This window comes from Eurytemora carolleeae, unplaced genomic scaffold (genome assembly GCF_000591075.1).
Source record: "Eurytemora carolleeae unplaced genomic scaffold, Eaff_2.0 scaffold20, whole genome shotgun sequence".
Lineage (NCBI taxonomy): Eukaryota > Metazoa > Arthropoda > Copepoda > Calanoida > Temoridae > Eurytemora > Eurytemora carolleeae.
Window position 1 is genome coordinate 18,596 of NW_019396765.1, and position 14,636 is coordinate 33,231.

General features: G+C 31.3%; 2 protein-coding genes across 4 annotated transcripts in view; both read left to right on the forward strand.

Annotated features, from left to right (window-relative positions):
• Positions 1–11: 11 nt before the first annotated feature.
• On the forward strand, positions 12–13,584 carry LOC111708362 (zinc finger protein 780B). Of its 3 annotated transcripts, XR_002766650.1 has the most exons (22): positions 12–68; positions 1,890–1,985; positions 2,309–2,358; positions 4,030–4,110; positions 4,286–4,325; positions 4,784–4,868; positions 4,955–5,060; positions 5,837–5,908; positions 6,189–6,266; positions 6,488–6,591; positions 7,367–7,417; positions 7,853–7,915; positions 8,111–8,171; positions 8,463–8,510; positions 8,809–8,906; positions 9,217–9,298; positions 9,588–9,648; positions 10,221–10,309; positions 11,539–11,637; positions 12,271–12,319; positions 12,734–12,893; positions 13,213–13,584. XR_002766650.1 is itself a non-coding variant. In XM_023481701.1 (21 exons), exons 1-21 carry the CDS (start codon positions 23–25, stop codon positions 12,829–12,831), a joined length of 1,557 nt encoding a protein of 518 aa, XP_023337469.1. In that variant the 5' UTR covers positions 12–22; the 3' UTR covers positions 12,832–13,584. The 3 variants fall into 3 exon arrangements, 2 of the variants coding, with proteins under 2 accessions (XP_023337469.1, XP_023337470.1); XM_023481701.1 differs by having other exon boundaries at positions 12,734–13,584; XM_023481702.1 differs by lacking the exon at positions 7,853–7,915 and having other exon boundaries at positions 12,734–13,584.
• Positions 13,582–14,636, forward strand: part of LOC111708359 (rootletin) — a 49,574-nt gene continuing 48,519 nt past the window's right edge. The window contains exon 1 of the mRNA XM_023481693.1: positions 13,582–13,666. The gene's annotated coding sequence lies outside the window, so the exon portion shown is untranslated. The remainder of the gene's footprint in view (positions 13,667–14,636) is intronic.

A 14,636-nucleotide genomic window follows, 5' to 3' on the forward strand; every position in this document is an offset into this window, starting at 1 on the left:
ATATTTGAATTATTTCAGAAAAATGAAAGAAAATGGGAAAAGTAGAGAAGATACATTAAACGATATAGGCATCAAGCATTACTCATGTATTATAAAGGGACTGTAAATGTAATTCCAAGTGACTCGCTATTGATAAAGTTGCATGTTCGATTCACGCTGATGACCAGAGCTGAAAACTTTAGAATTAGATACGATTAATCCTGATCGCTTAATCTAAATATCCAGTGTGGAAACTTCTTTTTAATCCGTTCTTGTTAGATATCACATTTCCTACTACATGTAATAAAGAAAAGTTGTTAACAATTGCAGATACGATGCTATATCGAATGGACTAACATCCGATTGATCTAAAGTCGGATGTTCACAAGCCGGTTTTTAGAGCATTGTACGCTTACCTGAATAGAGCTGAGACGCAGAACCACAGGAACAGAAAGGAATAATCGACTCCTAACCCAGGACCGGCTAGGAGCCCCCCAGGAGAATATGGACTGACCAGGAATGAGGGTCAGAACAGGGAGAGGACCGGGCCTAAACCCACCCTACAGAAACCCCAGAGCTTGCTCAGCCCAAACTGCTGACCAAGCCCAGACCCCCAGAACCCAGAACGCCCACACCCAACCCCAACCGAGAAACCCCCAGCCCCTAAACCAGAGACGGGCGGGTGGGAGGAAACTCGAAAAGCTGCGCCACAAGACTGAAGGAAATACCTGCCGGCTGACAGATAGTCAGGCGCAGTACACGTCAGCTGACTCGCTCTAGTACCGGGCCGGGGCAGCGTACAACTAATCTAACTCCTCAGCCCAGGGGCAACAAGGACCTAGAAAACGATTAAACATATACAAAATTAAGTGTTTCAGAGTTGAAAATACTTTATAACCTCCAAAAATATAGGTTGCGGGAATATTTCCCCCCAATTCTAAAAGAAAATATAAAAAAGAAATCAAAGGAAGAGGAAAGGAAAGTAAAGTTAATTCATTGTTAACATTTTATTTAATAAACATTAATCCAAAACTTACGTTCGTTCATTTGATCACTAGTTCAAATGGATATGACACCACAAATGCGGGAAAATTATTAACCGGTATTTCAAAAGTTATAGAGCGCATCTCTAATCTCTTGAAATTAATCTAAAGACTAAATTAGTCTTCAGTTTAGCTATGAGAGGATCAAGCATTAATCTCGATATCCACCAGTCTAAAGTTTTCAGCTCTGCTTTGTCTGGCCAATGTTGAATAAGATATCCTTGTTTTAGTTTTGGAAAAACTGATCTTTTCGTTTGTGGTTCTCTTCAAAAGTGACTTACACATTTCTTGAACAGAAATAGTGGAGATATGAACAGAATCGAACACTAAGCTAGAAAAACGCGTTATCTTCCACATTATTGATTAGATTAGGGTTTCAAGGGTACCGTTATGAATCTGGAATGCTCCTCTTTCAATGGAGGGCCACTTAAAATCACAAGAAAATAATTTAAACTAGGTTGGTTGTGATTATTCTTATTGTCAACTGTGTTTCCCAGAAGGAATTCACAATAAAAAACAGATTTTTTAAGAAAATGGGTTTTCTTAAATGTTTCTATTTGGTATTTGGATATTAATTATTAACATTTTACCTGCTCTTATTTCTCAGGTTTATGGTTAATTTACTTATCTATTTGAACATTTGGTCTATTAATGCACTTATTCAAACATTAAAATTGCCGGTGTTATGTTATTTTTTGTGATTAATGACGGTTGGGTTTAATTATTGAATTCAACTTAATTGTTCGAATAGAAGACACGTTTGATTAACAAATTTAGTTGGAAAACTCTTATAGTAACTCAAAGCATTTATGTGTTGTAACATTTTTTTTAATTTTTTCTAAAAAACGTGATGATCCTTAATGTTAGTGTCGTATATCGGATTCCTACATGCAGAAGATCTGTTCTGTGATGCCGCGTTCAATTGCAGGGATGGAAGAGTTTTGGCGCATAAATTCATATTAGGTAATTTGAAAGGGCCCATCGATTTATTCAAGTAATTTTAAATTTAAAGTGTTCAAATTGTTCTTTCTTTACATTAGTAAATTTACGTTATTGTGATTGATGCATCTATTCTAGTCCCTTTCTTAAAAAAAAACATATTTAGAGATAGGGCAAAAATTGATTTCTCCATTCTTTTTCATCCTTTTTCATACTTAGTCCCAATTCAGCGAAGAAAAAAATGTACACCTAACTTCTGGAGAAAAAATGATTTTCTATAAGAGGGGGGGGGGGGGAGTTTTAAAAGATACACGTACTCCTGAAATTGAAAAACGTTTTCATTTTAGGAGCTCGTAGCAGGCTTCTTCTCGATATATTGGAAGAGGATGAATTAGAGATTTATATTCCGGATTTCAGTATTCACCTTGTTCATCTACTTCTAGAGCTTATATACGCAGGGACTGTTTGTGTTACTTTCTCTTCAGTATTCTCAGTTTCATTCAGTCAAATTCCTTTCCAATATATCTCTTACTGTACACTCTGCTCAGAAGAGCATGGTACATAGATATAGTTGTCGGGTAGAGTAAAGTGTACATAAACGTACATGAAAATTACTTTCTAATAACATTGAGGTAAATTACGATATATCTCTCAGTGTACACTCTGCTCAGAAGAGCATGGTACATATTGATATTTGTCGTGTACAGTAAAGTGTACATAAACGTACATGAAAATTACTTTCTAATTACATTGAGGTAAATTACGATATATCTCTCAGTGTACACTCTGCTCAGAAGAGCATGTTACATATTGATATTTGTCGTGTACTGCAAAATGTACAATGTACATAAACTAACAATAAACATAATTCAGCAAAGTTATTTTAATATTACGTTTATTGAAATTCCAATGTAACCTCTCAGTGTAAGAGCATGGCACATATTAATACCTGTCATGTACAGTAAAGTGTACATACAATGTGAACGAATTTTACTTAAATTTATTTCTCAGTTTCAGAATCATTTAGTTAGATTCATTTCATTCTGTTAATTTGCTTATCAGTATATCTCGATGTACACAACTCCGAAAGTCATTATACACAAATAGATATATTGTGTGTTTTCTGTACAGTGTACAATGTACATACATTTACTTACAATGTGAACATAGTTTATAATCTATTTGATGTAGTTGCATTCTTTTCCTACTAAACTCATACTTGTACAATATGTACATTGTTCTATATGTACATTTTACTACATTTTCGTTCATAGAAAAGTGAACACAAATTTTTTTGGTTTTTTTTTCATAGAAACAAATTATATCCATCTTATTTTATTTAAAAGAACAATTCAGAAAAAAAGGGTAAAATAAACAAAACCTTGTGGTTTATATACATATTAGTATCGCTCAGAGCAAATAGTTTTTTATTACGGATACTTTTTAAAAGGACTGTGAGCGTAGTTACAACTTTGTATGCAACTTTTTATGTAAAGATATCAATGCCCGATTCACAACAGTATCCTTAAGAGCTTTGTCTAATCAAGTATAAATAATATATCAATATTAATGCTTCTGGAACCTGATATTTTAAATTGTGGTTTCTCTACAAAAGTGACTAGCGTCATTTCTAGGAATTATCATAATTAAAACTTTTAAACCCAGAAAAAACGACAAAACTTTTCACATTTTTAATTGGATAAAGGTTTCAAGGGTACCGTTGTGAATCAGCGTTGCCATCTGTGCATAGAGGGTCACTTAGAAATACACTTACAGTCTAAAAAATCAGATTGAATTTTAAAAACTTTGATTCGCTTGAAGAGATCATTATTATTAACAAATTTCTTATTTATTCATCTCTAGAAAGTTCTTTCATATACAAACCATTGACCCAGTAACTGGGAACATTGTTTAGAAAACTTGGTAGAACTTTCACCGATACTAAATGATTTGAAAGGTGGGAGGGGGGGGTAAATTTTTTACAGTTGTTAGTTTTAACTTTTTGAAATATATTATTGGTTTATTGCTGCATTTTGTTTAATGTGTTCTGGAAGAGGATGAATTAGAGATTTATATTCCGGATTTCAGTATTCACCTTGTTCATCTACTTCTAGAGCTTATATACGCAGGGACTGTTTGTGTTAACCAGGTAGTGTGACGCAGTAAATATATCGTCTTCCTCTTCAAAGATGAAATCCTCCAAAAAGACGATCTTAATCCTTAAACTAGCCTTGTTGGATGATTTATGCTTTTTATCCATTGATTTTATTGTTTGATGTGTGAAATTTTTAAAAATATCTTTTTAAAATGTTTTCTTTCTCCAGGACGACGCTGAAAAAATAAACGAGCTATTAACATTATTAGGTGAGAACTTTGATCAAAGAAACAACAAACATATAATATATTTATTATTTTTTAATGTAGTTAGTTTCAAAGATTTCAAGTTTAAATTAATTTAGAATGATAGTTAAATGAATTAAAGATATTCATCTAATATGATAGTTAATTGAAAAAAAGATTAATTTCATCATGATAGTTAAAATAAAGAAGGCATTCTTTTGATATGAAAGTTTTTATTTAAAAAGATTTTCATCGTAAATGATAGTTAATTGAAAAAAAGATTAATTTCATCATGATAGTTAAATAAAAAAGCATTCCTTTCATAAAAAAGCTTTAAATTAAAAAAGATTAATTTCATCAATTAAAAATAGTTTTATAAAAAACGTATTCTATTCATATGCTAGTTTAATGAAAAAAATATTAATTTCAAATGAAATTTAAAGGATTAAATGTATTCTCCCTGAAAACTATTCTTATTGCAGGGATAGAATGTGGGTATTCTACTATAAGTCTACCAAGCAAAAAGCAGAAACTGAAAATTAAACATGAAAACAATCTTAGCTCAAGGTAACAGAACAGTTATTTATAATTATAAAAGTGTTTATTAGTAGGAAACTGGTTTTAGAAAATAAACAATATGTTCTGTATTTCAGGAAACCAGTTATAGAAAGTAAACAATGCCGGAAAAAAAGAATGTTTACCTCTAATCTAGATATTAACCAATTAACTTGTGAAACCTGTTTCAAAGTTTTCCCGAAGGTATTCATTTTGTATTCTCCTTTTTGAGGGTGTTTGAACTGTTCTTTTAATTGGGATGAAAAAAGAAAATTATTTGTGGGAAATCAATTAAAAACTTATTATGTTAATCATATATAAAAATTTGATTTGGAGAAACCAAAAATTTGTTTTGTCCAAAATTTGAGAGAATAATATTTAGGTTTGAAGGGATTCTCCCTGGTTTGAATAGTTGTGTCAGTTATAAAACAAATGCAAGTTGAGATATTTTTATCAGTCTAAAGAGAAAATTTTCATATGTTAAAATTAATTGACATATTGGCGCATATTTAATATTTATATTGAAAAATAGTAGATTTTTTCATCAGTCTCCCTTGTGCAGTGCATCCCCTCCTTAAGTTTTAACCATTTAAACACAATTTTAGACAGAAAAAGAAATATTAAAAAATCAAAAATTCTTATTAGAATTAAATGTCGCTCTTCTTCCAATATATCAAATTCTTTAATACATTAATTATTATTAAAACTGTTTTTCCTGTCAAAATTTATCAATGAACATCGCGGCATTTGTCTTACATTGCTTTTGATGCTTAACAATCATTTCATTGAAATGGTGAAACACTAAGAGGGATGAAATGTCTCAGGGGGAATAAACTGATTTACGACACATTGGCACGTGATCCAGGTTTGCTCCGGGAGAAATCCTGTTTTGTTAAAATTATTACAGCAATCTTTTGATTTAAGAAATAATTAATAATTTGTAAAAATCTCTTTAATATTAACAGTATTTTTAATTTTAGTTATACAAGCTGAAAAATCATCAATTAATTCATCTGAACAGTTTCCCATTTATCTGTTCAAACTGTGGCAAGGAAAGAATAACAATAAAAACCTCGGGACAAAATAAAATCTAAAATGTATTGAACCTTCTTGATAGTGAGACAATTTATATCCAAAAACTATAAGCACTACAAACCAAAATAATAGTGTTATAAATAGGTATTTTTAAGTTTTAACGAATCAAACTCGATTATTTTTTTAAAACAAATATGAATATTATTTAGCCTGCTTGAATCAAAAAAAATGTTGAAAAAAAAATGGAAAAAAAATTTCAAATCTGTTTAATTTTGTTGATATTCTGTTTAACTGAAGGGGTTTAAGAATAAATATAAACTGAACGCTCATGAGAAGGATCACAAACTTGGGCTCATTTTACCAGAAAAAATTAAGGTAAATTTTTTACAGTTGTTAGTTTTAACTTTTTGAAATATATTATTGGTTTATTGCTGCATTTTGTTTAATGTGTTCAAACCTGTCTCAAAGACTAAATAGACACAATCTTTATTCTTCAATCCTTTTTCTGTAGACTTTATTATTTAAAAAATTGAACGTTTAGTGTTTCCCTTTTTATGCTAGTTTTGTTTAAATTCTATTTAAAGTATGTTTTTAAGGAGAAAAAGGTGAAAGAGGTAAAGGAGGTGAAAGATAAATATTTTGTGTGTAAACATTGTGGAGAAGAGTTCAATAGTTTGCTCAACAGAAACAATCATATCAGGTAAAGGATGGGGTTTATAATTAATATATCATTGAGAAATAGAAACAATCATATCAGGTAATAGATGGGGTTTATAATTAATATATCAGTGAGAAATAGAAACAATCATATCAGGTAATAGATGGGGTTTATAATAAATATATCAGTGAGAAATAGAAACCATCATATCAGGTAGTAGATGGGGTTAAAATTTATATATCAGTGAGAAACAGAAACAATCATATCAGGTAAAGGATGGGGTTTATAATTAATATATCATTGAGAAACAGAAACAATTATATCAGGTAAAGGATGGGATTTATAATTAATATATCATTGAGAAACAGAAACAATCATATCAGGTAGTAGATGGGGTTTATAATTTATATATCAGTGAGAAATAGAAACAATGATATCAGGTAGTAGATGGGGTTTATAATTTATATATCAGTGAGAAACAGAAACAATCATATCAGGTAATAGATGGGGTTTATAATTTATATATCAGTGAGAAAAAAAATACTGCGCAGTGCAATTTTTTGTGTATTTGTTCCTCCAGTCCCCTCAAAAATTAAATATATAGATTAAAATAAACATTTTTAATGGTAAGTATAGAAATTATGTACTTTAATTGGGTTTGAATTAAAATGAATATGTGTAGATATTACAGGATTGTTTAGGTTAAAATAGATAGATAGACAATGACTGAGGTTTCTGTTTTCTTAAATAAAGGGGGGGGGGGGGGGGCCCAAGCGACATTTCCCGAGATTTTACCCATAATTTCAATTTACTTTAGTCAGACCCACAAGATGAACCATTCCTGTTTCCATTGTGCAACCAAATTCAGGAAAATGGAGATACAATATATCTTTCTATTTTCATTATAGGGCTGTTAACATGATTCTTCATGCAAAGATCAAGTATAAATCAGATATCAATGTTTTTTTTTCTTTCATTTGCGGTTTGTCTGCGAAAGTGACTTGCGAATTTCTTGCTTGTAAAAGGCAATGGAAAAACTAAAAATAAATATTTTTTCCGAGTCAGAAAAACGACAATATTTCCCAGAATTTTGATCGGATTAAGTTTTCAATGATACTGTTGTAAATCAGGCATTGCTGTCTTGCATGGAGAGTAACTTATTAGTAATTAGGGGTTGAGGTTATTATTTTTTGTTTAACTAACAATTACTCTTTCTTGCTTTTCATTTTCACCTCCAATGCTTATTTATAGATGTGAGTAAAATGTAAAATAGGAAATAGTTTTTACCTCCATTACTTGATAGAACCAAAAAAAATTTGATAGCACACCTTCGAGTTGTACATAATGATTTAGAGAGTGTTCTAAGGTAATTAATAAAGAGTAACGTACACTGTTCAATGCACATTGTACAAGATACAATCAATGTTTTTTGATTAACTATTATTTTCTTAATTTAACTTTTCATTTTGTTTTGCACACATTATGCATGTTGTCAAACAGCATTTTAATATTAATACTTGTTTAAATTTGTTAGCGTATTTTAGTATCGTGTTGATTTCAGGCATGTTTGTCCAATCTGTGATAAACGATTCAAAAAGCCATCGCATTTGGAGGATCACCAGGAAAGGAAAAACGATTCTCAAAAATTTTATTTTTATTTCATTCATGAGGAATTGTCAACCTCAGGGATCATTATGTAAAATTACCATTTTTTAGTTAAAGGATTTCCGTTGTGTAGATCTTAGCCTTTAGGAATGTCTCTTAGATGAGAACCGAAATAGACGACATGCTAATTTTCATGACAGAGTATTTATCATTATTGCCCTAAGAAACATATTTATGCCTTTTTTCTTCTTGAATAATGACATATGAAAAATGTACAATCCTTTTGGGCTATTTTCCGTTGACCGTAGGCTCGACATAATACTGTGGGTCAGCACGCCTGTATGTACTGCCCAAAGGTAAACAAATAAACAGTAAAAAGTTGTTATTTTCTCAAAAAATGCCGTGTTGAAATATCATGTAACTTTCATTCACAAGAATACCCAAAAGCCTTTATCTGATCAATTTTGTGGAAGATATTGTACTTTCTCTACCATAAAAAGTGTTTAATTTGGAGAAATTCCTTCATTATTTCTGTAGCAGAAATCCAAACCACTAACAATTTTCAAAATAAAAAAAGATGTCAAACAAACCTTTTAACGGAGGGTCAATTAAACTTAAGTCTACAGTCCCTTTAAAACCAATTTTATTGTTAAGAGGTGTGCGACACAGCAGGACTTAAACCGCCATCTTGCCTCGCATAGAGGTGAAGCAAAGTTCACCTGTCAGCTTTGCTTTAAAGCATTTGTACACAGGTACAGAGTACATAGACAGACTAAAGTTCTTTCCTTTCTTTTTCTTTTATTTTATTCTTTTCTTCCTCAAATCCTGGATTTTACTTCGTTTGAGCAAATCTTTCTTAAGATTTTTTTGTCGTCAATTTTTTTCTTCTTTTTTCTTTCTTTACATTTTTTAAGGCATATTTAACATTGGAATTAGTTAGCAAATGTAGACGAATTAACGCGTGTTTTTTCTTGGAATAATATATGATATGAAAACTGTCACGTAGAATACACTGACTGTAGGTTGAACGATAATAATAATAATAATTAAGTGTTCTGTTAGAAGTATGTACTATGAGCATGTACGAAAACATCTTGGGCAGCGACCATATTTATGCAGACCCTGTAATAAATCTTATGCACAGGTCAGTGTAGTATAAGTGAAAATTATGTCCGAGTCACTGTTGAAATCAAAATTACAATACAAGATCCTGGAAAACAAAGTTTAGATTTTAAATATGAGAGGGAACTAAGTTATAAGCTGAATGGTTTGGATGGGTCAATCTGCTGAACAATCCACAGAGATGATTACGAGGATGTACGACGAGGGCAGAATGACTTATGCCGTTAAAAATTCCAGAAGAAATTCTTCGTCGAAGTATTTTTAAAGGGTTTTCTTAAACATAAAAATAATATTTTTTCAAAATATTTTAGCTGAAATGTTTGCGCCAACATCAGAAGGTTCATGAGAGAAAGGGTGATTTGACATTACTTGGTGAGTTCAATGCCCTAGTTTTTCCTCTGAATTATTTATCTTTAATTTTTATCTTCTGAATTATCTTTTATTTTCTAATTATCTTACGTTCGAGATTTTTGTTAGATAAATGGACTCAAGGAGTTATCTTTGTTTACTGAACAAGATATTCGGGGGGAAAATTAATTGAGCTGCACAACGACAAGTCCGCTAACCAGAAATCTATTTCATTGATATGTCTGAGCTTGATGCGGAGCCTAATCCACATTAACACTTAGCACAATTAAACCCATGTCCACACTCTACACTCCAGATTTGTGAAAACTTTATTAGTCTTTGTTGATACTTTCCTCTTGGATCCTGTTTCAAATTTTGGGAGCCAACACTGTTTGAAGAAATTTAAATTTCCTTTCTTTTTTTAAATCATCTTTTAAGTGTTCTGAGGCTAATGATAATATCGAAATATATATCCTGAACTGGCAGTCTGTATTCTTTCCAAGTCTGGTTGAGATTGCTTTAAACCTGTTTAAATTTTTTTTCAAAATTTTTGGATCCAGTAAATCTGGATCCGGATCTTTAGCAATGTTATTTAGTTACCCCGAGCAAGGGTTCCCGGGGTTGTCACAGTTTTATTGACGTTATCAGCGATCCTTATCCGGTCAACACAGAACAGAAACAGAAGGTAAAGGATGTTTATCTATTTTAACAAAAGAAATGATTTTTTTTTTTTTTTTTAATTGTTATGACAGAAGAAAAAATTATTTTAAGAAATGAAATTTTTTTAAGTCTAAATGGCAAAAAATTCTTATACTGAGGAGGGTCAACACAGACTGAAATATATGGTAAAAAAAATATGTAAAAAAATGTGCTTTATTTACTCTCTATGTGGTTGGGATCAAGATCATTACTATATTCTTTAAGCTTTTTAATGTTAAGAATCTCCTAATTTTTTTTATCTCAAACTCTATTTAAATGTGATCAAAGGGAGTGTGTGGCTAGATATGGTAGTTGACCTGAGAATACAGTATTTTAGAATTCATTTGAGACCTATCAGACGTTTTTCGGTGCATATTTGTTCAACAACCGCACAATGGGGTAGGGGGATGAAACGTATTACTCTCCGGGAAATTTAAATAGCATATAAACATATAAAAATGTAACACAAATTCTACAGTGAATTAATTAGTTGTTGAGGAACAGGATAAAATAAAAATTAACTCTTATCATCAAAAATTAGTAATCTTATTCAATTATTGCTTTCTGTAATGTCTCATTATTCATTTACATTTCCCGAAATTTTATTGAAAAGACGACATTTAAAGAATTTGAAGAAATCTGCGATCACATTCATTAAGAATAATTAATTCAACATGATGATAAACAAGAAATAATTGATTCTAACATTGATTTATTGACAAATTTCTATTTCTAAATATCTAATTAGTTAACTGTAGAATTTTTTTACACTTTTCCTCCTTGTTATAAAATATTCTTTTAAAAAACGATCTTCAAACTTATACCTACAAAATGGACAATCAATGAGGATTTAAAGATTGAATTTGCCCTCTGGCTGAACAAATATTCAAAGAAAAACGTCTGATAGGTCTCAAATGAATCCTAAAAAATTTCTCTATAAAACTGCATGCTCAGCTCAACTACCATGTCTAGCCAGACACTCCCTTTAATCACATTTTAGTAATAAATATGGTTCGGGATAAAAATGAGTAAATTATTAACATCAAAAAACTTTTAAATATTAACAACAATTTTATTTATCAATGATTCACCGTTGTGTTTATTACAAAGGTGTGTAGAAATCAATTTTCAGTAACAATGAATATTTGAAGGCTACCGTTGTGAATTATTGATGATACTGGTAGACAAATACTACAAATTCTGTAATTTTGCCAGGATTTGAATACACAAGAGGTTTATATTCCTGGACCTCAGTTTACCAAGTCTACAGGATACAAGAGTAATCTATCCACGGGTACACTCAAGGAGATGCAGGTTAGTACATTGATGATACAGGATACAAGAGTAATTTAACCACGGGTACACTCAAGGAGATGCAGGTTAGTACATTGATGATACAAGATACAAGAGTAATTTAACCACGGGTACACTCAGCTCATAAGTTTTTCAATTAGAGCTTATAAGTATTATAATTATTATTATTATTATTTTATTATTTTTTTATATCTTTGCAACCTGTGTAAACCTTTAATATTTCGAACATTGATTTGATCTATCAGAATTTATAGTTTGAAATATCTAGGTTTACAACACTGGTTTACAAAAATTAGAAAATATAAGGAAATCAGAGTTTGTGGAAAAGACTCAACTATTTTGCGAATGCATTATTTAATCAGATCTTGACGACATATAAACTATTCTTATTTTTACTACTAATTATTATTGACAGTGTCTTTCCACATACTGTTCGATCATAACTCGGGAACCCGTGGACCGATTTGCCTCAAATTTTGATTGGGGACTCAGGAGACTCATGGGAATGTTCTTAGCTTAGTTTTGAGATTCTCGGTTAAGTGGGTATACTATTAACTGGAAAAATAGCCACTAATCAATCGGGTATGAAATAAATTTTACAATACTGTCCTTTCCCCTCTTTAACTCTTCTAGGTGATCACAGATTACACTGAGATATCAAGAATAGGATTCCATTTGCCAGGTATGCTCATATTTTAGGGATACAATTATAGAAAACCTTAAGTAAAGGGACTGTCTTAGCAATCTCAAGTGACATTTCGTTTTAAGAGGGCCTTGTTCAGTTCATACCGATATTCTTTAAACCTTTATTTGTTCAATAATGTGGAAGATATCGTCGTTTATTTTCATTTTGAAAGGTTTTTATTTATGACAATTTTCTCCATTGTTTTTGAAGCATTTATCTACAATTTACTTTTATAGAAAAATCACAATTAAAAATTGCCACATTTCAGAGAGAAAAACATGGACAATGGACACGACATTCGATCTTTTAAAAGATGGATAATTGAAATTACGTTTAAAATCCTATTTAAAAAAACGGACAATTACAAAACTGAAATAAATTGTTCAGCATTTGAAGGTTTTTTATGTTTAGAAAACGATGATAATGGATTCCAGTCAGTGGTGGAACTAGAACAGATGTTCCCAACTCAAGTTCAACATAATTCAGTACAATCTGTACTACCTGAATAGACAATACTGTACTACAGTACATTCTGTACTTCCTAAATAAATAATACCGAACTGCAGTACATTCTGTACTGAAGAGAATACTGTACTTTAGTACAATATGTACCCTCTGAATAGAAAATAGTGTACTACAGTACAATCTGTACTCTCTGAATAGAGAATAGTAAACTACAGTGCAATCTGTTATACCTGATAGATAATACTGTACTACAGTGCAATTTGTCTCTGTGAATAGAGAATAGTAAACTACAGTGCAATCTGTACTACCTGAATAGATAATACTGTACTACAGTACAATCTGTACTCCCTGAGCATAGAATATTGGTTCTTGTGCTACAGTATAATCTGTACTCCCTAAATAGAGAATACTGTACTACAGTACAATCTGTACTCCCTGAATAGAGACTGCATTTATACAAAAAACAAGTTCATTATTTATTTTTACTTCTGCACTGCTCCAACCCATTTTACATAGCTATTTAAAGGAAACTGACCTAATTGGTATCCGAACTAATTAATGAGTAGTTTTGACAGAAAATATTGAAATTTTAAACTCCGGGCCCTGCCCTGTGCGTTTTTACGGATATAATTCAACTTCTCATTATCCCTAAATCTAACCCCCTTCCAACTCCGCCTATCTTGCTTAAACTAACCTAACCAATTTTAAGATTTAATAAAATGTTAGGTCTGTAAATCCTTAGGTTAGTTTCCTTGAGGGTACCGTACTCACATTCAGTCGTCTTTGTATATTCCAGATGTAAAATGGAAGGAGCAGAAGAGCTTGTCGTCTTTGTATTTTCAGTTGTCGTCTTTACTTTTGGTCTGACCAGGCTGACAGGTTAGTAACATAGTGTGGCAACTTTTTAAGTGGTTTTCATTGGAAATACTCTTAAAGGGAATGTAGACCTAATTTTATCTGGCCTTCATTTTAAAGAGTGCAGATCCGATTGAAAATGGTATCCATTAAACCTCATTTAAGATATATTGAGGAAGATCAGGTTGATTTTTTTACTACTGAGACTTAGGTATGATTGTAAAAACCCATTAAAAATTGTCAAGACGACATTTTTTTCAATTCTTTCCTTGACTCCTAAGTACTGGGATTAAATATAATCCATTTTGCGAGAAAAAAGTGTCTTATTTCTCTTAAATCAGATAAAGGTTTAAGGGTACCGATGTGAATCATCAGTCAGAAATGTCATTTTATAGATAAACCCCCTCTTGATTATTCGTTTTTATTTAATTTATAAGTGTTGTCTTTCTTGTTTTTATTACTTAAAACTATTTATTAAACGTTTGTGTTATTTATTTCACTTATCTCTAATATCATTTTTTTCGTAAAAATATTATTTATTAATTATAAAATTCAATGTTGTCATAGAAGACTTCATCGCTACTTGCCTTTGCCATACTAACTAGGCTCTTATTTATCAATTAAAAATTTATTTCCGTCCTTAGCTTTGGCGGTTATTTTTGAAGGGAGCCTTGATTTCTTCTAAATGATGGTTTATTATTATTCAGGGGAGGGGTGGGTGGCTATTGTGTCTCAGCCACCCCCCGGATCAGTAAAATCTATGGTTTTCAGGAAGTTTTCAGTTAAGCCCCCCCCCCCTTGGACAAATTACTTATTACGCCCCTGCTTAAAAGTTAATAGAACCAGACATAGTACAATTCAGTGAACAGTCCCTTAACCCATGTTTTACGAAAAGAAAATAGAATATTGTGATTGAAATGATTTGATGCGTGTACAATCCCCCCTCCCCTTTCTTTTCAATTCCCCTACCTTGTTAATACACACAATACACCTC

Excerpts from the sequence above, each read along its gene's own strand:
- LOC111708362 (XM_023481701.1), top strand. The coding sequence starts at position 23 with ATGAAAGAAAATGGGAAAAGTAGAGAAGATACATTAAACGATATAG. Across the intron at positions 6,267-6,487 it reads TTTTACCAGAAAAAATTAAG|GAGAAAAAGGTGAAAGAGGT; the intron begins GTAAATTTTTTA and ends TATGTTTTTAAG. Across the intron at positions 8,907-9,216 it reads TTTAAAGCATTTGTACACAG|AAGTATGTACTATGAGCATG; the intron begins GTACAGAGTACA and ends GTGTTCTGTTAG.